Source organism: Anser cygnoides, chromosome 24, assembly GCF_040182565.1.
Source record: "Anser cygnoides isolate HZ-2024a breed goose chromosome 24, Taihu_goose_T2T_genome, whole genome shotgun sequence".
NCBI lineage: Eukaryota > Metazoa > Chordata > Aves > Anseriformes > Anatidae > Anser > Anser cygnoides.
In genome coordinates this window covers 488,231-512,374 of record NC_089896.1, presented here as the reverse complement: position 1 = coordinate 512,374, position 24,144 = coordinate 488,231, and the positions used below count along the sequence as shown (strand labels likewise).

The 24,144-nt window shown below is 45.2% G+C and overlaps 2 protein-coding genes across 2 annotated transcripts; one reads left to right on the top strand and one right to left on the bottom strand.

The window, feature by feature from the left end:
• Nucleotides 1-2,587: 2,587 nt before the first annotated feature.
• DNAJC8 (DnaJ heat shock protein family (Hsp40) member C8) lies at nt 2,588-16,533 on the bottom strand. Its single transcript, XM_066982592.1, has 9 exons — nt 16,377-16,533; nt 15,444-15,545; nt 12,776-12,832; nt 10,986-11,052; nt 10,290-10,384; nt 9,382-9,453; nt 8,067-8,158; nt 7,043-7,118; nt 2,588-3,378 (listed from the first exon to the last, which is right to left on the bottom strand). The coding sequence occupies exons 1-9, from the start codon at nt 16,443-16,445 to the stop codon at nt 3,256-3,258; spliced, it is 753 nt and encodes a 250-aa protein (XP_066838693.1). The 5' UTR covers nt 16,446-16,533; the 3' UTR covers nt 2,588-3,255.
• Nucleotides 16,534-16,686: 153 nt separating this feature from the next.
• ATP5IF1 (ATP synthase inhibitory factor subunit 1) lies at nt 16,687-17,538 on the top strand. The gene is made up of 3 exons (XM_066982593.1): nt 16,687-16,846; nt 16,920-17,032; nt 17,239-17,538. Exons 1-3 carry the CDS (start codon nt 16,754-16,756, stop codon nt 17,378-17,380), a joined length of 348 nt encoding a protein of 115 aa, XP_066838694.1. The 5' UTR covers nt 16,687-16,753; the 3' UTR covers nt 17,381-17,538.
• The last annotated feature ends 6,606 nt before the right edge of the window (nt 17,539-24,144 follow it).

The following is a 24,144-nucleotide window of genomic DNA, read 5'->3' as shown; positions in this document are numbered from 1 at the left end:
CAAAACCTTCAGGAACAATTTTGGGTTTCTAAAAAGAGCTGGACTCTGGTAGACCGTGGTGTACCGTCTTTGGAAATCAGACACATAAGACAAATGATTTCCACAGAAAACTAAAGCCAAGACCCTCCTGTAAGGTGTCTGTGTACCTATCTGGTACCTTTTCTCCTTTCCAAAGGAAAAAAAAATCCTTACTCCTACCAATGTATTTTCTTGTCCTACATAGCGAGGACAAATACTTTAGTCTACATGGATCACTGACCCAAAAACTGCTCTAAAGATGGAGATATGAGGGTTTTTAGGACCTGCATCATTTCTATCTCTTGTAATTAAACAGTGAATTAAAATTCAACCTATCTCACTGCCTTGGCATACGTTGCAGAGGCCAGGCAACAGCCCAGCCTGCATCTGTTGGGCATCCACATCGTGCGTTCATTTCTTTCCCACCCAAGAAATTCAAAACAGTTTGCTTTTACAAAGCCTGAATGCAAGGGGAAGGTGCTTTTAGTTTCTCACTGCTCTAGCTTGTTAGTAATGGGTAATAAATTTTATTAATCTCCCTGTGCTGAGTCTGTTTTGCCCATGATGGTAATTGTTGAGTGATCTCCCTGTCCTTTGAGCTCTTTTCATTGTATTTTCTCCTCCTATCCCTTTGAGGAGGGGGAGTGAGAGCGCGGTTGTGGTGGAGCTCAGCTGCCCAGCTGAGTAAAACCACCACAGAGAAACACTGCATGTTCAGACATACAAACGTATCATAGGCGGAACAGGAAGAAAGGAAACAGGAACAGCTAACTTGAGAATGAACACCATTGTTTACAAGCCACATGTTTTGCTGCCCCAAACGAGTCACACTCAGTGGAAAAAATGACTCAAACTGAAGAAGCTCAGAAAATGATTACTTCAGTGACCTGGGCCACAGGCTACACTCTTTAGTGGCATCATTCCACCGGTCAAATCTCAACCATCTACATCCCTGAGAAGCGGAACCAGAAGCTTAACATGGGTCTTAAAAGCATTTCAAGTTCTCATGGGACTCATTGTAAGCTACCTGGAAAAAAAACAAACATGTAGAGATCTGAAAGGTCTGAACCATGGGTCAGCAAAGACGGTAAACTGTATGAAAGGAAATGCTACCAGAAAGACCGAGATTTCAATATCAAAAGTAACGACTCTGGGAGAAAAAGTCACTGGGAGGAATCTCTAAGCCAGAAATAGTTTCACAGGGGAACCAGAGCCAGCCAAATTAGAGGGACAGCAAGTCCTCTGGGTGAGAGACTCCAGCTGGAGTCTCTCACACAGCAGTGCTCTAATCCGCTGTGCTACTGCCCAGCACCGTTCCTTTCTTACAGCCCTTCATCTAGGGAGCAGAAGAGCGTCTCAGAGATACCACCACAACAGTTAACTAACATTTTCCCCAGAGTAACCTTGTGTAACTGTTGCCTTTATAAAAAGTTGTGTCCCACCAAAGTGTTCCCAGTTAATGAGGGAATGGGCTATGCCAACAAAAACCAATTTCAGTGCCTGAACACAGCCATGCTGCATAGTTCAAAGTCTCCCATACCTATCAGCCCACTTTAGTCTACTGCTAAATATTGTTTGGCTCTTGTGTGTCACCCAGATGTCATCAACATATCATCTAAACTGTGTTTTGACCCTTGAGGCTCAGCTTGAGCTATCTATTTATCAGGTTAAACCTAGCAGGACAAATGAGGTAAAAAGAACTGTATTTCGCTATTTACACAGAAAATAGGAACCACATTTTACTGTTTTAAGAGCTAGTTTATGTATAAAACACCAAAATACCTTAGTTTTATTAGGAAAAGATGTTTCACTTTACATTCAGTCACACAGTCCAGTTCATTAGAGGAAAAGAAGAAACAAAGGCAAGTGGAGAACACACCAGCCGCTTTTCAGCAAATTCATTTAAGCCCTGGGCCCTGTCAGAAAGCACTATTTCTTTGGAAGCTACTTTCTGTAAGAAAAGCAATTTTCTGCAGGAAAATCTGTATGGTAACACAACAACTTGATTATGTCAGTCCTCGGCAGCATGCAGAAATAGAGTGCAATTAATCAAAACTTATAGGTTGAGACATTGGAAAATGGACACATCTCTTCAGGGGCAGCAGAACCAATCCTCCTCAAGAGAAACCTCAGCTGCGCCCTAGACACAAAGAACAGCACAAAGGATTGAACTCAACTGAAGATAAGGGTATAGAAGATGAAGTCCAAGTGAAGGGAGCAGTGAGGAGAAAGAAAAGCCGTATCTTCATGGAGGCAGCTACCAACAGGACCCAGGTGTGGGGACTGCCATCAGGAGAGAAGAGAAGAATCTCCAAACTCAGCCACAGGTCTCCAGAGGAGATTGCCAGGCACATGTGAATCTGTACTATACTCCACTTTGAATACCTTTAAATACTTCAGAATCTCTCCAAAACTTAAATGCACACCTGAAGTAGGCTTTTAAAACTAAAATCTACCATCTCTTACCAGGGAAAGTGTTCATGCCGAGCAGCCGTAACATCTCAGTGGCCATCACTCAACTCACACCCTTGCAATTGTATTTTTGAATAATTCCATGCAAAAAGAACGGTTACTTTGGGTAAAAATTTATTTTACATACAGACCATTGCAACTTAACTATTAATTGAGAGACGTTATTTTTTCCTTCACAGAAAGTGACCAACTGGTCTGAGATTAACAGGAGTCAAAGCCTGAGAGCTGGGATTTTTTTCAGTTTGGAAATCAGATCTTGGGGAGAAGGGTCCTTCCAAGCACCACTCAGTTCAGTGAGGAGCTGCAGGACTTTAACTGCAGGTCAGCTGCACTGCACAGTGCTGGAAGCAGATTCCCAGAGTCAGTTCGGACCTTTCCGAAGCTGAACTTGCTGAGAAAGGTGACGCCTGGACAGGTACAGGTACATTTCTGACACTGTGCTCAGCTCTCAAACTAGAAATGAATATGGTGAAACAGCACAATCTCTGTAAAGTACAAAACATTGAATTACAGGTCAGCGGACAGACGGGACAGCAATAATGGCGGGACACTCCTAAGCCAAGTATTCTACATGTAGCGGGTTCCTGGCTGGGTTCATACTATGGCCCTAGTTCAAATGGACAGAGTACAAAAAATACTTTGACCAATAATTAATTGTACTGGAAACAAACAGTCTACTAAAAAGCAATCCTTACTCTAGGTGCCAATGAGTCCTTAAAAGCAGGGAGGGGACTGAGGATCTGCACTTGGGCAGTGCTGCCAGGATCATTCACGCTGCTCCATTTTTACTTTGGGAGGTCTCAGGAAGGTCCTGTTTTTCTTTTCTTTCTTCCCCTTGGTATTTGCCTGGAAATTTCTCCAGCTGTCCACACGACCATCCCGACTTTCCTGGGAACAACAGAGAGGAACTAGAGGGTTAAGGAGTTCAAGAGCCAGAGAACAGACCTTGCGTACCAGTTTCAAGAGATTAATTTGCCTCTTACCCAGCACCCTGGCAGCCAGAACATACAGACATTGTAAAGAGCCGGAGCAGCAGACGTAGCACAGTGCAACCACAAGTGAGCTCATGAACACCAGTGTAAGCAGTATACTGGTTTCTTGTTTCAAAAGCAACCAGCTTGAAATGTGCAGTCCTGATTACGGTTTAGAGTCTCCTCTGACATACAAAGCAAATAAGAACCATCATCTCCAATGGATGTTCCCAATCTGTCAGCCCAGAATGCGCCATTTCCTTACTCTCACATCCTTGTGACAGCTCTCTTTGTGCTGCAGCTTGGAGGCAGAGAGAAGTAAGGGAGACGGGAAACATACTGCTGTCTTCTCTCACGCTTTTTGCCACAGGCTTCACCACAAAGATGCAATAAGAAAAGGTCTCTAATGGTGCTCTCTTTTCTCCTCTTCCCGGCCTACCCAGTGAGCAGCAGAAACCCCTCAATAAATAAATTAATAAACTCACACCCCACAAACCCAGGCTACGATCCCTACAGGCTGAAGGTTTTACACAGTAGGACTGAACAAGTCCAGGGATGATTCACTTCACTGTACAATCCACGTGTTCAAGGCCCTTCTGAATATATCTGTGCCTGGAATACTGGTACTGCACACAGGCTCAGGCTAGGATAGCTGTTCTCCTCACTCCCATCCTCCTCTGCAGCCATACAGGAGAAGGCCGGTCACTACGAGCGATCTGGAATCACAGAATTGTAGCGGTTGGAAGCGACCTCAAGAGATCATTGGGTCCAACCCCCCTGCCAAAGCAGGCTCCCTAGAGCAGGCTGCCCAGATAGGCGTCCAGACGGGCCTTGAATATCTCCAGAGAAGGAGACTCCACAACCTCCCTGGGCAGCCTGTCCCAGTGCTCCGTCACCCTCACCATGAAGAAGTTCTTTCTCATGTTGGTGCAGAACTTCCTGTGCTCCATTTTTTGCCCACTGCCCCTTGTCCTGTCCCCACAAAGCACTGAAAAGAGGTTGGCCAAATCCCTCCGTCTCCCACACCTCAGGTATTTATACACATCGATGAGATCCCCTCTCAGTCTTTTCTCCAGGCTGAACAGGCCCAGGTCTCTCAGCCTTTTACTCATAGGGAAGCTGCTCCAGGCGCCGTATCATCTTTGTGGCCCTCCGCTGGACTCTTTCCAGGAGATCTCTGTCTTTTTTGTACCGGGGAGCCCAGAACTGGACACAGTACTCCAGGTGAGGCCTGACCAGGGCAGAGTAGAGGGGGAGGATCACCTCCCTTGACCTGCTGGCCACACTTTTAATGCATGCCAGGATGCCATTGGCCCTCTTGGCCACCAGGGCACACTGCTGGCTCATGGCCAACCTGTCGTCCACCAGGACCCCCAGGTCCTTCTCCGCAGAGCTCCTCTCCAGCAGGTCACCCCCAGCCTGTCCTGATACGTCCGGTTGTTCCTTCCCAGGTGCAGGATTCTACAAAGACCGGACGGAATACACTTTCACTGAGTTTGCAAACAACACAGAACTGGAATCCCCCCCGATACATCGGGGGTTGTGCTGCTATCTAGGGGGACCTCGACAGGCTGGAGAAATGGGCCAGTAAGAACTTCGAAGATCAACAAGAAGTACAAAGTCCTACCCATGGGGAGGAAAAACTCCAGGCACCAATATATGTTGGACACCACCCAGCTGCAAAGGAGCTCTGCAGAGGAGGCCCTGATGGTCCTGGTGGACACAGAGCTGACCACAAGCAACGTGCCCTTGCTGCAGAGAAGGCTAAGGGTATCCTGGATTGCATTTGGAGCAACAGAGGGGAAAACACATTCCAACTTGTTCCTTTTCTGTGGTGCATCAAGATATGACTCAGCTCTCAAAGCAGACTATGAATAGCTTCAGAGATATTCCTATGAGGATTCAGCAACACTGTAGAACATACACAAATCATACAGGTCTTTAGGATAAGGAGACAGGACACCTGACCAGAACTAGTATGCAATATGCAGACAAGGACTGGAATCGCCAGGAGCAAGAAACCACAGAAGAGCAGTGCACTGGTACAACTCAAGCACCTTTGGGGTTCCTTTTTTTTTAAATAAAACAAACAAACAAAAAAACAACTGCATAATGTCAATTTAGACTTTTTTTTCCTTAAGGTTTAAGCTTCATTCCAAGCACTAACATTTGTATCATACACGTTTCTTTCAAGTATACTGTAAAGGTAAATACTGAGTCAGTACACATACAAGAGCAGCTAAGAAATCACGTTATTTTGTCTCTAATTACCTTCCCTCAACAATGGTCACTAGCAGAAATAATTCTTATGCCTGTAGATTCAGATGATCCATTTTGGATGTTAGCACCTCGCTCTGATACTTTTTTTTTTCCCCTCACATGGATTAAGTGGTCACCAGCAAGGCTGGAGAAGATACTTTTCTGCAACTGCAGAGCTTCAGCTGTCCAGGAGTAGTTGAGGACTGGCTAGTACTAAGATCTGCAGTACCGATAGGTCCATCATTACTTGCTTGTTTTGCTTGTAATACTTTCTCACATCTCCTCAGCTGCATCTGTAAAGCATCAACACCCAACTTCTCCAGCCACAACAGCCACAGAGTACAGAGCTTCTGCCAGCAGAATACCAGTGACATACGCATTTCTTTGTCCGGCATTACATGACAAAACCCCATAGCGCACTCAACACAACAATACACAAGTGCAGTCAATTCAGTGTTTTCCAGAATATCCAGCTTCCTCCATCCATATTATATAGTATATGGACACAGACAAACTCTGCCCAGAGAGTCTCTAGAAAAATCCCAGCTGTCTGCTTTCCACAGGATGCCAACCCAGCCCATACACTTCTCTCCCAGACACCCTGTTCTTAAAAGGTCTCTTGAACATACCCTGGGATCAGGTTTTGATTTAAATGAACTATCTAGCTCATCTTTTCAGCAGGTGCTGCACATGACTACTAACTTCCTTCCTGCCCACCCAGCCCTCCATGTCACAGAACTTTACCCCTGGTGTGTAATGAGGAAAGAGGCTAGATTAAATGTTTTGGCAGGCTGTAGGTTTGACACCTAGAATAACAGCACGATAACCAACCACAAAGCTACTTCTGATATGCCTAGACCTTGAATACAGAGTGGAAGTGGCAAAGAGAAGTGACATTCAGGTCTTTGACATCTGCATAAGATATAGATTGCATAAGTGTTAGCAACCAGACTGAAAAGTATCAACACCGTCCACACCAATGGTTGAACAGCTACTGGATTAAGTTTTACTGATCACCAGTGACCTGGGGTAAGAAGCAATTCAGATTTCTGACTTAGCTGCTGACAGAGCTGAAAAATACTATACAACTTCATTTAAGATACACCTATTGGAAAGGCAGTATCAAAGCTCTATCAGTGGGCTCTTCTCACCATACAAGGACAAAACCCAGGCTTCTGCAGAACATTTTAAGCGTCTATGTAAGTTATCTTGCAGCACTTGCAGACAAAAGTCTCTCTTTTTCGCTAGGACATTTCCAGCAGCATGGCTGAGAATTGCCGAGGCCCGTTCAGCAAGTGACATTGAGTTAACCTGCTGATTACCTCAAAGTTCTTCTGCCATTCTCGCTCTCGTTTAGCTTTCTCCTGTGCCTCAATTTCTTCTTCCCTCTGTCGTTTCCTGGAAGGGAAGCCATAAAGAAGTTTTGAACCACAAGCATCTACATTAAAGAAACACAGTGACACTTTCAAAATGTCCCAGAAAGCTCTTCTGACTTCTCAGCAGATTGAAGTGCTTATCAGAAGAGATAAATACGCACAACTAAGATTGCACAACAAATAAAATTTTGTTTCAAATCTGGAGAGAGCAGAGAAGATGGTTTGGCACCACTGACAGCACGCATGTATTTAATCAGTGAGTCATCTTCTCTTGCAAAAGAAGTTGGAATCCTTCAAAACTCTAGCAATAAGTCTCTAAAACGGTTGAGCGTACACATTAATAAAGTGTTAATAAATACTTGAGCATGCAAGCTAAGAAAGACAGATTTTTCTCCCTAATTTTCATTTGTAGTCAGAAGCAGTGCCTTGTAACCATCTCTCAGACTGCCTTCATTGACCACTAATGAAGCCCTGCTCTATGAAGTGCATCCACAGTAAGCACTGAAGCAACATGTGATCAAAACACAAAATAGTTCAGGATCAACATGCCACAGAGTATTTCTGGCACTTAATTAAAAATCAATTATTTGCATGCTAACAACTTGCAGAAGTGTATCACCATTTGACTGTTTTGGCTGGCTTCCACAGAATATTAAACATACCAAATATACCAGTGTCTTAAATACTGGAGAGCAAGTTTTCTACTTGAATTTCTCATGCACGGATCTCTACAACCAACAGGATGCTCGGTGAACTGGTGGAATCTACATCACTGAAGTATGCGAGCCCCACTTTGAGAGGACCCTTCTTAACCCAATTCGAGGCTGTGCTTTCAGCAGGAGGTTGGACCACATGACCTCCAAAGGCCTGCTCCAACCTAGACTATTCTCAGATTCTGTGATTTCTAATCTTCTCCAAGGAAGCATGAGGGGAAGAGGAGACCCTGAACTGAACAGAGTGCTGCTCATACCTTTCATGCATTTCTTTAGCTTCTCTTTCTTTTCTCTTAATTTCCAGTTCAGCAAAGAGCTTCATTGTCTGTTTGTATACAGCTTGTTTGAACTGTGGAACACAAATCTTATCTTAAAATAATGCACATTAACACAGTTAGAGAAGTCTATTTTACTTAAGAATATAACAAGCATAACAAGAATGTAAAGAATATGTATGCCCACATAGCCTCATATCCTGCCTTGACTGTAGTTAATCGCAGAGGTGTGGAATAGGGTATCAACCACTACTGATTAAATTCTGGCCTGGACACCACTAGGAAACAACTACTAACACGACATTTTCATTTGTATTCACGAACCTGTGCCTGAACAGAACTTTTCATTTCAAGCTCTTTTACATCTTCTGTTGAGTCCTTCAATGTCATGATATTTGACAAAAAATGGTCACTGTACAGATGGTAATTTCCCAGCAGGCCTTCTTAACGTGTTTTACTAAAAGTCTAGCACTGACTTTCCAGTGGGACATGTCAGTATACTTTAAAACAAAAAAGCCCTTCATTATTAAAGAACGGCAAGAGTCTTCAGACAACCAACAGAAAATAAGACTGCTATGGGGTTACTGTGACAATACCAAGTGGAAAAAAAACACTTTGTAGGAAAAAAAAAAAAAAAAGGGTGAATACGGTAAGACTAATGTGTTTCGTTGTTTGAGAAACATCTAAATCATGTTTGAGTGTTTGAGAATCATCTAAATCATGTTTGAGACTATTAAAGCCTCAAATACTACTTGACTTTTTCAAACTAGAAACCAGCTAAGAGCAGCTATATTATGTCACGCCATAAATGACGTGTTGCAGAACTGCAAATCTGTCCTCACACGCTATATGCAAGAAACAGACCAAACAGCTCTTACCGCAAATTGCCACTAAAAGCCCATTTTAGACATGCTGCAATGGGTTCTTATACATTCCTCTGCTAACAGTAAGAATGTCAGAGTTCCAGCATTCAGAATACAAGATATTCAATTCAAAAAGACTGGGTGATGGACAAGCAATAAGGACTTGCTCATAGGAAAGTACTGGATATTCTGAGCTACATAGTCTCATAACATATTTCCTTTTTAGATTACAGTCAACCTATTTTCTGAAAGACATTGGATATTATTCAACACATGGAACTTCTACAGTGATTTATCAGAATTTATTCTTCTGTAAGTAAAAGAATTTGCAACACCCTAACAAGTCTAATAAACGCTTGCATACCGGTTTTGATTCTTAATTTCTCAAAACACATTCTGTACTCCCCCGTCTCTCTGAACAGAACGTAACTTACAACTTCAGGATCATCCTCTTCTACGTTGGGAGGTTTTCCATCTTTCTTCAACTGCTTCTTTTTTTCTTTCACCTTAAGATTAAGGATGAAAATAAGAGTCTACAAAATTTTACAGGACTTCCATAATTGTATCTAAGCAGTTCTGTATTCTCTAGGAAGAACTTCAGATGACAGTAAGTTCTTGATTTGGATTTATTTCAGATCAAAACCTCACAGCCTTATGCCCAGATAAACACACACGTGATCACTATCATATGAACTGCAGTAATTAAAAATACTATGTTAGATACTATTCATCCAACACAATTCCTTTGTTTCGTTTCCAGTTAGTTTGTTTTTAAGATATATTTATACCCAATATGCACCATTCAAACCAGAAGGAAGTTTATTTTGCTTTGTAATATTTGAAAGACTAACAACAAGCAGAATATAAAATGTTCCTTGATTTATAGTATCTGAGCTCTCCCATATCATCTTCTTTCTCAGCTTTGTTGTGTTTTAGTATGCTCATATCACTCAACTAACCTCTTGGCCAATGCAATTGGAGCTACTTTCTTTATCTTATAGGTCATTTTCCCCAAAACCTCTCAGTCTCCAGCTGCCAGCACCTATTTTCTTCCACCTACACATATCTGAACTGCATCATTCATTCACAGACTCGAAAAGAAATATTTAGGTCAGATCACGTGGTCTGACCTAATTATTTCAAGTACTGAATTTCACCGAATTATCCCGCACTGAGTTTAACAGCAGGCTTGGACAAAGCACATTTGTTCGTGCCTTGACTTGCTCAGAGTCCACCTGCACAGATACATAATGAATTTTGCTCAGCCCACCTTTTAATGACCGAAACATATAGCAGGTATACAAACAATTTAATTATAAAGGACTAGCTATGGAATACTTACAGTATGTTCCACATATTCTTTTCCTGCCTGTATCACATCCAAGGCTCTCTTCTTTTGCTCCTGATCTAGCAGCAACTTGTATGCTTTATCCACAGCTAACAAAAAGCATCACCATTAATAGCACCAGTAGTCAAATTCAAAAGGCATCACAAGATTGCTCTTTACAAAGATTTCGGAGTGTTTGGGGTTTTTTTCCAATACATCTAGGTAAGCGATACGATTTGTCAAACTGGATTTTGCGTGAAGTAATGGCAGAGACTGCCAGACACCTCTGGAGTTAGTAAGGTTAAGGCATCAGTCCTACCAAGTGATTTAGTTACAAGGCATGAGGTTAAGTTTAAGGTTCATAAATCCTCATGGTTAACGCAAAGCATATGCCTAAAATCAACACCTAATTTCTGCTGTATGGTCTTTTAACAAAATCTAATGCACAGACTAAACAGCTTTTTCTTGAACAATCCTGGAAACCCATGGATGTTTGTCCCCGTTGTGATCTGATAATGCCTTTACTGCCACCTAGTGAAATTCTGCTGCTGAAATGCCAACCCCCACATCTGTTCCCTCATCTAAAGTATCTCTACAGCAATTCTGTCCTTCAGTGGGGCCTTCAGACCTTATACACATTTAAACCAGCTACAGAAAAATAGCAGTCCAACTACTGTCACACACCAGCCCAGAAAAGGTCGAGAGCATTACCTTCAAATGCCTTCTGTGCTCTGTCTGCATCATCTTGATTTTTGTCTGGATGTACCAATATTGACAACTGCAAGAGAAAGGATCTTGCTATCAAGATCATTGTAAAAGATAAAGACTACTTCAGAGATTTCTGTGAGAGCAGAGAAATAGTCTCAGACAGAAGTAATCACAGGGGATCACACCCCTTTGCATACACGCAAGTCAGCTGACAACATGTAGAGGTATGCATCAGTAAAAGCTTATAAAGATTTCTGACCGAAAATCAAGTACAACTCCTGTAGTAAACAGGCTATCTGAGAAAGTGGCTTGTGTGATACAGAACAACGCAAACACCTTTCAGCTGCAGGAGCATCGGGATGATAGGGTGACCCCTTGGCCTTAAGAAGAAACAAATCTACAAAGATCATCCTCAGCCAAAGTTTATCTTTCACTCAGTATCTCCCAGTAAGTTCTCCAGCATCCCTAACATTATTCAAATATTAAACTACTTAAAAGAATGGTAAGATTTTCCCTAGGCTCCTTTACTGAAAGTTTAGGAAACTTCCTCCTGTACTCTTCCTGTGCTATTCAGAGACAGGACATTGATCGCTACCATCTTTAGTGCAACCTTAAATGGACTGGAAAACACACGTTCTCCATCTTCCCCTTTCAAAGGATGAAAAAGCTCTTTCAAAATTTCCCCATATGGCATTATTTTTTCTGTACCTTTTATTTTTGCCACTGATGTCCGGACTCTCTAGTTTATCTGCATCTTTCCTACTATAATATTCAAAACCAGTCACAGTGCTGCACTGGTGACAAAGAACATAAAATATTTACTTCCTGAACTTTACCCACAACACTTGCTAGTTCACAGGTAAAAGGTCCTGTCCCCCAAGAGCAGCATAGTGCCGATTTACTCTGTGATTTGCAATAGCCAGTATCTTTCTCCTTCTGTTGGCTATTCCAAGTTCTGCACTTATATCTTTGATTTCTTTAATAAGAAATTCCATGCACTTTTTTCCAAACTTTTTTTGTGGTATTTTATCAGCCTAAAGCTGACAGCCCCAGTTTATTAATATGCAGAACTGAGAACTCAGCAACAAATAGGTTATCTTCCCATTCCCCGTGAAGAGTAGGCTACATCCTATCACCACTTTCGCACGTATGTTCCTCTGTCCGGACAAGGCAGCCAGCGCAGCTCCCTGTCTAAAGTCAGTTCTTCATGTCTATCAGGTAGGAAGATGCAACCCTCTGAATATCACATCTTTTTGTTGCATGTACTGACTCAAATTTCTCCTGCAGATTTGGCAGCAGAATAAATCTGGGATGTTTCCTGTGTTGCATGGAGCAATGAAGAAAAGTCACTGAGTAGGGCTGCTGCTGTCCCAGGTAGCCCAACCACCAAAAATGACCACTGAAATTCTTAAAAAAAAGAATAATAATTATATACAGTCAGATAACTTCTGGATCAAAGACAACACATTTGAGAAAAATAGATTTTCTCAGATCTTAATTTGTCAGATTTTGACCTTTTCTTTGGACTAAACTTCAATAAACTGATTATATGAGGGCAGTTCAGTTTACATTAGCATAGTGGCACATTTTACAGAGAAGAATACCATGCATGGACAAGGCACCCTTCTGCAGCTCTCCCCTTATTTATACCAAGATTGTTATATGCATTTTTTCACAAAACGGCTACTTGTCAGATAAAACTTTACCACCTTCCTCGTCCCCAAGCACAGCTGCAAAATCTCTACAGAGCTTCTAGTCTCCTTCCAGAGGCTTCAAATGCTAAAGCCAAATACCTGCCGAAACCTTTTCTTTATTTCTTCATCTGTGGCTTCAGGATCCATCTGCAGTACCTAAAGAGACCACAACAGCACAGGAAGTTTAATGGTACACGCCACGTTTCAGGTTCCTGGCAGCAAGCTCTAAACATTGGCATACAGACACAATGCCAGAAAGCATTTGCCATCAGAGAGCGTTTTCAGGACATGAATTTTCACCTAGTAAAACAGAAACATTTTAAGAGACACCATGTTTGGAACATTCTGCTTTTGGCAATGCTACATTCCATTGATTATGCCACAGTACTTTCCATACTCAAGTCTTGTGCAGACATCTGCCATCCCTGAACAGCCACCTTTGGACAAAACCTTCAACCAGACCTGTTGCTTAGCTTAGCAGAAATGGAAGCACATGGTGGTTTGGGACACTGTCAGGCAATACATAACTGAGAACGTCAGGCAGGAAACACACTACTTTGTAAGAATTTACTGATTTTGTCATTTTGAAAGAAGAAGACAGGAGAGTTTTACTGTTTTGCCTCCACGAACAAGCCCACGATCTACTGGTCTTTAAGGATGTGACGATCAATTTAGTGATCAGAAGCACTAAGTAGCAACTGAACCTCCTCACTGCAGATGCACACTGGTCTGACATTAAGAATCTGTAAATGAAAAACACTGTCACAGAAAAGCCACGGTCTCCTTTTAAATGGCCTTCATGATTTATTCTCCAAGTCAAGTACTAACACGATAAATTGACTGATCCTGATCTGGCTGACCAGTCTTAAATTAGGATTTTGAAAAGCACCTGAGAAGCAGATGAAGACGATATCAGGAAGGAGCTCATTCAGTGAACGGAAAAGAGAGTATGAGCCAGCAACATAACCTGTGTTGTGCCAAAAGAAGCATGGCCAGCAGGTCGAGGGAAGTCTATTCTGCTCTCATGAGACCCCACACAGAGTACTGTGTTCAGCTTTGGGGCCCTGTTGGAGTGGGTCAGCAGGAGGCGATGAAGATCATCAGAGGACTGAAGCACCTCTCACGTGAAGCCAGGCTGAGGGAGTTGGGGTCGTTCAGCCTGGAGAAGAGAAGGCTCCGGGGAGACCTCACAGCAGCCTGAGAGTGCCTAAAGGGGACCTACAGAAAAGCAGGAGAGGGACTCGGCAAGTAGTAAAGTGATAGGACAAGGAGGAATGGTTTTAAACTAAAAGAGGGTAGATTTAGATTAGATGCAAGGAAGAAATTCTTTAGTACGAGGATGGTGAGGCACTGGAACAGGTTGCCCAGAGAAGCTGTGGATGCCCCATCCCTGGAGGTCTTTAAGGCCAGGCCGGATAGGGCTTTGATCAACCTGGTCTGGTGGGAGGCGTCCCTGCCCATGGGAGGGGGGTTGGAACTTGATGATCCTTAAGGGTCCCTTCCAACCCAAACCATTCCATGATTCTCTGAATACCCACAGGAAAATCCTGTTCCAGGGGAACACCAGAATACGTTGCATTTCACGGAATCGTAGAACCATTTAGGTTGGAAAAGATCTCTATCATCATCTAGCCTAACTTTCAACTTAGAAAAAATTACCCAAGAATGCACAAAATTAATGTTTATTCCACCATCGTCATATTCCCAGATTCTTCACCACCGTTACACGAGCAAAACCAACTGAAATAAAAATATCATGATTATCGAATAGGGAAAACAAACAAATTAACTTAGCAGCCATCAGCATAGGTTATAGCAAAAGTGATGCAGTATAAAAAAAATGCTAGAAAACTGTATGCACAATACTCTTTTCCAAACTAGCAAAATGTTACTGCATACAATGCAAATGTAAAGCAGAGTGATTTCCTGCAGGTACAGAAATGCAACTTTTCTGAATACTGTGGAGAAAAAAATGTTTTTTGTAACAGTAATGTTTCTATCCAGCTATTACAGAGTGGGCCAGGAAAACACTTATGACTCAGGGAGGTGAAATGTACTAAAATTCTGATTGGTAATGGTTGCTTCAGCCAAAATAGAAAAAATTGAACACTGAAGTACAAGACAAAGGCGAATAAGACTTCTCACAAATCTTAGCAACATTTAAATGGAAATCAAATTTAAATGTAGTCCACATTTACTGTCCATGTTGTCCAAGTGTAGTCCATAGTCACTGTCTTCCTCAAGCTTTCATACTAATTAAGACTTTGTAACTGACTGTAGCTGGAATGAAACAATACAATGTGCAAGGGAGTTACCTGTTTTACAAGGACTCCTTCAAAATTGCTCGCTAGTATGAGAAGTAGGAGTCCCTGCTATCATTCTACGCCCTACACAAGTTCAGTGGAATGAACACCCAAAATAAAAGACACGGTTGTAAATGCTGAATCAAGAGTGGTCAGAAAAGAACCTGGCAGCGTAACACCCGTAGTGTTATATTCTCCTTCAGAAAGTACTTAGCATTAATCTGCCCAATCTTCCAGTGCCATTAAACGAGAGAAGCATGCGAATAGTTTATACCTGTCATAAAACAGTGAAGAGAGCAAGCACATACGCACCACCCTCCTGTCTTCTACAAAACTTCAGCACTGTAATCTACATTTAGAAATATATGTCTTTATGATGCTTGTCTCTTTATTGAAACAAATACCTGTTAAATCTAGGATTTGGTACGCTAAGTCAGATAGGAGGATAAAACATTCAGACTAACCTCAAAAGGATTCAAGTTGAAATAGGAAGATCCGGGTCGGGTCAGCCTGTCGATTTGGTTTTTTGATGTTAGAACAGAGTCTCGTTTTTCAATTTGTTTTACCTGAAGAGCAGAAGAGACCTTTATTAACTGGCCATCACAACACGCTCACCTGCTTTCCTGTGTGACCACTATACCAATTATCATCCAGTGTGACAACCGATAATACCTCTTGATCCTCCCAAACCTGTAGTTACTTTACTTTACTTTACATCAGCAGGACATTTTTTTCAGCATATCCTATAGCATGACAGTGATTTTGACGTTACCTTTTGAATATAAATAATAATAAAAAAATACTTCCGCCTGCCTCTTACATATCTTATGCTCAACTGCTGTGGCTTTGTCGCCTCATTTCACTCCTACACTTTACCAGCACTGCCATCGGGATCCCCTGGACACCTGCTGCACGGCGTTCACCCAACATCAGCAGGAGAGCCCATGAAACGTTCAGTCACACCACTGCAAGCGTACAGACGCCTCATGCTAACCACCAATTACCTAATTTCGTTCAGTTTGCTTTTTTTTTTCTTCTTTTTTTAACGGTAACCCACCGTTATTTTTTTTAATAACCCCCCCCCCCCAATAAATCGGCAGCGCCCTTCCGTGGGCAAGGCTGAGCTCCACACACGGCAGCCGCGCACAGGCCCAGGGGAGCAGCGCGGGCTGAGGGGCAGGGGCAGGGGCAGGGCCCCGCACCCCCCGCGCCCCGCGCGTCCCCCCCCGGCCCGGCCCGGCCCCGGCGGCGCCCCCGGCCCCTCCCCTCCCTTCCCTTCCCGGCCGGGCCGGGCCTTCCCCCCCCCCGTCGGGCGGGCACCGCCGCGCCGCCGAGGCCCCGGCGCTGACAGGGGAGCGTCTCCGCGAGGCGGCGGCGGGGCGGGCGGGGCGAGGTACCTCGTTGTAGAAGGTGAGGAACGCCTCCTCGGCGGCGCCCCCCGCGCCGCGCTCCCCCGGAGCCGCCATGGCCAGCACCGCGTGACGCCACGCGCGCGCCCGAGCGCGACGCCGAGGCCGAGGCCGAGCGGGGGAAGGCACCGCCCCCCGGCACGTGACCGCCGCGGCGCAGCCATGGCAACAGGCCCCGCCCCGCGCCGGGGGGGGTGGGGGGGCGGGGGGCGGTGCCGCCGCGCGGGGCTCCCTCGGGCGGGCGCGGGCGCCGCCCCCTGCCCCCGCCCCGCCCCCCCGCCGACGTGCCGGGGCCGGGCGCGGCGCTGGCCCCGCCCCCCGCGCGCCGCCGCCTCGTCCGCGCGGCGGCCCAAGGGCAGGCGGCCATGGCGGCGGTGGCGGCGCTGCGGGGCGGCCTGCGCGGGGCCCTGGTGGCGCAGCAGCAGCGCGCCTGGAGCTCGGGCTCGGGAGCCGACCAGGTGGGGGGCGGCGGGCCGGGGCGGGGGGGGTCGCGCGGCCGCCGTCCGCCTCACCGCTGTCGTTTCCCCGCAGCTGGGCGAGCTGGGCAAAGGCGCCGGGAAGGGCGGCGGCGGCGGCGGCGCCATCCGCGAGGCCGGCGGCGCCTTCGGGAAGAAGCAGGCGGCCGAGGAGGAGCGGTACTTCAGGTGAGCGCGGGTGAGGCCGGGCCTGCCGGGGGCCCGCCTCGCCCCGCACGGCACGGCCCGGCCCGGCCCGGTCGGTCACCGGCCGCGCGCGAGGCCGAAGCCTCGCCAGCCCCCCCCGGGCACGGCGCCGGGGCCTCGCGCTGCCCCCCGGGTGTGCGCTGCCGTGCCCGGGAGCTGCCGGGCATCCCGTGCCGTGCTTCTTGCAGGGAGAAGGAGAGGGAGCAGCTCTCTGCCTTAAGGAAGCACCATGAGGAAGAGATCGATCACCACAAGAAAGAGATCGAGCGACTGCAGAAAGAAATCGAGCGTCATAAGTATAAGATCAAGAAGCTTAAAGATGATGACTAAGCTGTTGCTGAGTCCTGTTTGCCTTGTACGGCCGCTGCTTATTGTGGTGTAAAACAGCATCGAAGACTGTATGCTTTGGCCAAAGTGATCCAAATTTGTCCTATTATACTGCAATCTGCAACAATGTCAAATAAACTACTCAGTCTCTCTCTTCTGCACAGTAACTGTTTAATTAAAAAAAAATCTGTGTGATTTTAAACATCATAGTTCTTCTGAAAAAGTATAGAATCGTAGAGTTATAGAACAACCTGAGTTGGAAGGGACCCATAAGGATCATCGAGTCCAACTCCTGGCACTGCACAGGTCTGCCCCAAAATTCAGACCGTGTGACTACGTGCACAGTCCAAACGCTTCTTAAACTCTGGCAGGCTTGGTGCGGTGACTCCTTCCCTGGGTAGCCTGTTCCAGTGGGTGACCACCCTCTTGGTGAAGAACCTCTTCCTGATGTCTGGCCTAAAGTAGACAAAAACCATCATCGTTCTTCTGTTCTTAAGTAGGCAGTCCTGTATATAACCTTACAGTTTTATTTCTTGTTTTTTTTTGAAAGAAATGACCACGGGTTGTTAGTGTGCTAACTTTACAGTTAAAGCTGCAAGAAAAGTAGAAAAACGTGAAAAGGTACTTGAGTAGAGACCTGTTCACACAGAAATAACTTTCTCAAGAAAATTGTCATTCGTGGTCGTGCAGGGAGAAGACGGTGCTCTACTGCGCTAGCAGAGTGTGAATAAAAGGTTCTTTTGTTGCACTTAGCGATTAGTGCCATAAACAAAAGAAAAAAAAAACCTCTTCTAAATCATGGTGATTTCACTTGGGGTTGAGCAAAGCAGCTGAAATCCTGACTTCTACATAAATATTACTTTCTCCAAAGACTTTTTTTCCAAATGGTGGTTTTCTCTTTCTGCAGTTCTGGGTGTTTCTTAAAACAAGTCTTTCAAACAAAGATGGATTAAGATGCATCTTATGCAGGTTCAATCACATAAGATTTCTTGACAAGAAATCAGCAATATGCCTACAGAAGCGGTGTGGTCTTATTTCACTGAGCCCTGAAAAGAAGGGGATTGTGTGTAGTAAGAATGGACAAGTAAGAAAATAGGCTTTCCTTCCTCACCTTTACTGCCTTTCCTCTTAAATTTGCCCGAACAGACTTGTAGTTTCTATCACTGCCAAAAAGCCACCCTACGTTAAAGTAAATTAAACTGTCAAGTGTTGCAATGAAGCTGGACTAGGGGATTACGCAGCTAGCTCCATCTTTTCTGGAACAGCAGAAGGCAAATGGGCCTTTGGTATAGAAAGTGCTTAGACAAAGGTAGAGCCAGCTGGCTGACCGGGTCACAGTTTCTCATCCTCAATCAGCTGTTTACCCCTTGGGCCACTCTTTCACCAGAGAAACACTGCAGCAAGTGGTATTCCTTATTTCCAGAGGAAGTGATTGTAGTGCTAATGAAGAGTCCATGACCTTAAACTCTTGTTTAATGAAAACGTAATCTGGATGACCAACTGCGGAAGAGAGGCTGCACTGTGAAGTATGCCATTGTCTTGCTTTGTTCGGTCTGTGGGATGTGGTGTTAGCAGTGCGTGGGGTGCGCATACAGCTGCCTGCAGGGTTCCATCTTTGTAGCTGGGGCTGATTAACCTGAGCCAGAAGCATTAATGTCTCCCCCTCCCCACCTCCCTGGCAATACGAAACCTGGCGGGAAGAACTGTGTCATGACAAACAGTATACTATCAATCTTAGTTCTTAAGCACTTAAAAATCCTCTTTTTCCTGCTGTAGCTGTGAGCTGGTTGGCTTCCCCAAAAAGCTGTGGAGTCACTCGTGAGATGTCACCACTGAAAAACAATTTCTCTGCATCGTGGCTACAGTGGACTATGGAATAGCTGAAAGACATTTTAGGACAACATTGTATTCTAAGGTCTTCTGAGCACGTTCCACTGGCATCCCAAGGAGGTGAAACCCACAAACTGTGTGTGAAGTCCTAGAGACTTAGGTGTGTTAGGAATCACTACATGGGGTCATTCTGATGGTCTGAATTCATCATTGTTTTACAACTGAAACACTGCTATGCCTTGTATATGTCCAACAGCTCAGCCGCAGAGCCTCTGCCAAGGTACCTTTAGCGGTAGAGGGGATTTGCTGGGAGATGGTGAGAGTGTTCTGATGTGGACCGCTATAATCTCCTACTATGTCTCTGGGAGAGGTTTACAGACTTTCTGAAGTGCCCTGGAGCTCAGGTGTGCAGTACAGTATTTTGCTATACAACAGAGAGCTTTCCTGACTGACGATGCTCACCAAAGCTTCTCTTTCTTTCCTCAAATTTAAACTGCACAAGTTTCCAGGGGGCTACTGTGCTACAGTGGTGAATGTGCTGGGTCCCTTAACGTGTTCATAAGCCCTTCCTGTCTCCTGGAGAAGGTCTAGTTGATTCACTGCTTTGCGGTCGTCCTGAATGTGCATCAGGTCACAGCAATGGAAGTACTCACAACGATGAGGACAGACAGATGCGGATCTCAAGCAAGTAGGCAGGCTGGGGAGGGAAGGCCCTAACAGCAGCAGCTGGACTGGCAGATGATTATAAGGCCATGCCCAGAGACTGTGGGTGCCGGGCAAACCGAAGCAATTAACGGTGCTGTCTGTAAGGCAGACAGTCTCTCTCCTGTTTGCATCTGATCTCCCTTCCACTGTCTTGACTCTATTGGACTCCCATGGGAGTTGTTCATCCTGGTAACTCGGCAGCAGTGTGTATTTTTATTTTGAACCCAATTACTCTTGTGCTAGGTTGAATGGCTTGTGCAGCCCCTAAGTGCCAAAATGACCACCAAGCAAAAACAAGGTATATTGAGGAGGGAGGTGTGTGTGGTGAGAGCAATCTTCTCCCATTTCATGAAATTACTTTTGCTAAATTAGAAAGTTCTCTATTTTTATCCATCTGGAATGACAGCAGATCCCGCAGCCATCCTCCCACCAGGGATTCCATTTTGCTGTGAACATTAGTGCCTTGGGTAGTGTCCGTTCGATTTATACTGTTGATGAGGCTTCTCCACCCTATTCTACTCACTGACCTCCTCTTCTAAGGGAGTCCCAATAACCTAAATCTCCCTGAAGTCAGTTTGCTTTAGTTTAATGCTGATGACACTGTGGACATTCCTAGTTACACAGGCTCACTTTCGCTTCCCTGGTGCTGCAGATATCTCTGTATAGTAAAAAACTCCTTCCCGAGCTTGACTGGTTAGCAACGCCTTGCCTTGAGTCATCTTGTTTTCTTGTTTTGTGGAGGTTCTGTATTTGGATATGTGGAGGTTACTGTATTTGGGGTGCTTTACTAAAAACATAAGAGAGGTAAATGCAAAATCTGTCTGGCTGTGACTTAGAGACAGACCTCCCAGCAGAGGTACTTCAGCTACTGGAAAGCGGAGGTGATTTAAGATGATTGTGTTTGTTCTGATGCATGCTTCGCCAACAGGGTCTGGTATCATGGATGCTTAACTCGGATCACCTTCATACTGCAGCTGTGTAACAGGCCACGGAAGGGCTTATTAAGGGTTTCCTCAATTGCTCTGGAATGGCTGATGGCATGAATAGCTCTCCCTTCTGTCCTGCAGGCATGAGGGCACAAACGGAAGGGATTCTTCTTTCTTCCCTGCTAGTACTGATGCATCCACCTTATTCTATTGTTCCTCAGGGTAGGACTGATCCCATCCATAACATCCTAATATCCAACAGCCACCTACAGCATGGATACATGAAGAAAAAGCTTCACTTCTTAGAGATGCATATTCTTCCCTGCCCCCAAATCCCCTGTCCTAATCTTGCTCCTGTAGGTCAATCACCCAACACCACTGCAGAAGCAAGCAAAGAACATTTTTTCAGCTAAAACCAACCTGGTGATTATTGCTGCAGCAAATGGAAGCTACTTCCCAAGAATTGCATCCTGCTGCATCCTGCACAAAAAGTGATGGAAGTTGCCAAGAATCTTTGACTGAAAGGTGGGGACAAAAGTGACAAGAGACAAAAGTCTGAAACTATGACTGAATTGGCAGGACCTCCTCACTTCACTTATGTTCATAGGATTTAATAAATGGAGTAAATGAAGTTGTCTGCCTTTGCACTCTCACTCTTTCTCTCTCTCTTGGCTCTGTGCAAGGCAAAATAAATAGCACAGCCTCCACAGGTAGAAATTTTCCTCAGCATTCCCCTGTTTTAATGGGGTGTGGAACACACTGGGGGCTTTCAGAAAGTTCCTTAGTGGTAGATGAAGCCTGTAGATTTCTCTCTCTCTCTTTTTTTTTTTTTAAAGATCTTTTCTTGGCAAACCTCCTCTCACTGGAAGTCTGGGCTTGGGCAAACACAGGAGAAGAGCTACTTGCAGAGTGCCAGCATATGAGATGTTTCCTGGAGGCAGGAATGAATACATAATGAAAGGTGCACTGATAATTGATCAGAATAAAAAGTTTAAAGCATACAAAGTATGCCTTTTTCCAGTACGTGTTAACAGCTCACATGCAAGCTACAGCAGAATCAACTCTGTCACCTTGCTACTGATATGGAAACAAACGAATTTCACTGCAAGCTTGGAAGAGAAGTAGTAGACTGATGGGAACAGGCTGAGTCTGTAAATCTCAACCCTCAGACAGCAAGAAAATAGGAAAATGTCAACAGGTGGCAGGGTAAATACATACAGCTGCTGAAAAGCCTGCTTCCTTCACCTCCTTTGCAGGGAAGTTGCTTTGGCTGCTAGTGGGTATACTCACCTTTCTCACACTGGACTAACCTACTACCTTCAGGCCATAATTTGTTCCTGGCTAAAGGTATTCCACATTCAGATCATTTTAGGCTGAGGCTTTTGTACGAGCATGCGAACAAAGAGTTTCTGCCAAAGCAGGTGCAGAAACTAGGGTGGTAGTAGCTGCAAATATACAGGAGTGATCTACCAGAACTTGGTCAGTAAGCCAAATGGCTGAGTTCCACTGTCAGCATGGAGCTCTGGCACCTTTATACTACATAAAATACAACAGAAGATACCTTCTTCTGATATCCTGCTGCCTTTAACAGTGAAGCACCAAGAAGATAATAAGAGCGGAGCTGAGCTTTCTTACAGAAATAAGGGACTACAAAACCCTAAAACATGGAGGGCAAGAACATCCAAGCACAGAAATGGAAGGAGATCTTCAGCTGGGGGCAAAGATATTCACTCAAGTCGCCCATACCCAGGTGGCATAGGCAGATAACCACAGACGTACTAGAAGGACACAGACCTTGCTTCACATCAGAATTCGGTCAGCCCCATTACAGCCTATGTATGTGCAGTCTGCAGCGCACAGTAGATGATTTTCACACCGTTTTTTTCAGAGTAACACTGGTACTATTGTCCTGTGAAGCACTGCTCATAGACCTTGTCAGGGAAAACAACAACAAAAAACAGCTAGACTGCTTAATGGAACCAGTATTATAACTGAAATAATTTCAGTGTAAGCATCACATTACAGTGAAAAAGTAATAGTGCCAGATCCTGTTAAAGAACAGATGACAACAGACCCTACAATCAGCAAGGAACTGTCAATAGTGCCAGACCTGGAGATGGAAGCGCTACAAGTAGTGCAGATTTCACAAGAGAAGCAGCACATCTGCCTGCCACCAGACAGGTTCAGCAAGATAGACCGAACACCTCCAATGCCTGAGTTTGCCTCTGATTCCTGGACCAAAAAGTTCCTTTTATTTACATCAGCTAACACATACAATTTTATCCCTGCTCCATGTTAATAACGATGGAAATATGCATACTTAATACGCAGTAGGGGTGCACGCAGCCTTCAGAAGAGTTGTTTTGTTGTTGTAGAGTTTGAAGGCCCTTCTCTGAGGGTATGAGAGCTACCGCTATTTCTTTAGCAGACGCAAGGCCTGTCCACCTGGATGGACGGACTGTCTCCACACAACGCTCCGGGACTCAGCTTGACCCAGCCAAGCACAAATTCACTTTCGCATTGTGCAGCTGCGGGCTAAGATGGAAGACCCTGCAACACTTTGTGGCTTAGGGGAAACACCATCAACTCCAACGAGAGGTTTTCCTACAGAAGTGTGTATTCATCGCATCACAGTGTGGCCGGCAGGACTAGGGAAGTGATTGTCCCCTGTACTCGGCTCTGGTGAGGCCGCACCTCGAGTACTGTGTTCAGCTTTGGGCCCCTCACTACAAGAAGGACAGGGAGGGTCTCAAGAGTCCAGAGAAAGGCAACGAGGCTGGTGAGGGGTCTGGAGAACAAGGCTTACGAGGAGCGGCTGAGGGAGCTGGGGTTGTTCAGCCTGGAGAAGAGGAGGCTCCGGGGCGACCTTATCGCTCTCTATAGGTACCTTAAAGGAGGCTGTAAAGAGGTGGGGGTTGGTCTGTTCTCCCACGTGCCTGGTGACAGGACGAGGGGGAATGGGCTAAAGTTGAGCCAGGGGAGGTTTAGGTTGGATATGAGGGAGAACTTCTTTACCGAAAGGGTTGTTAGGCGTTGGAATGGGCTGCCCAGGGAAGTGGCTGAGTCACCATCCCTGGAGGTCTTTAAGAGACGTGTAGATGTTGAGCTCAGTGATATGGTTTAGTGGAGGACTTGTTAGTGTTGGGTCAGAGGTTGGACTGGGTGATCTTGCAGGTCTCTTCCAACCTAGACGATTCTGCGATCCTGTAAGGCTGCGCCCACCAGAAGCCTGACCAAGCCAGCCGGGCGCGGTCAGCAAGCTCCGTTCGATCACAGGTCAATGAGCGGGGCCGGGCACCAGAACCA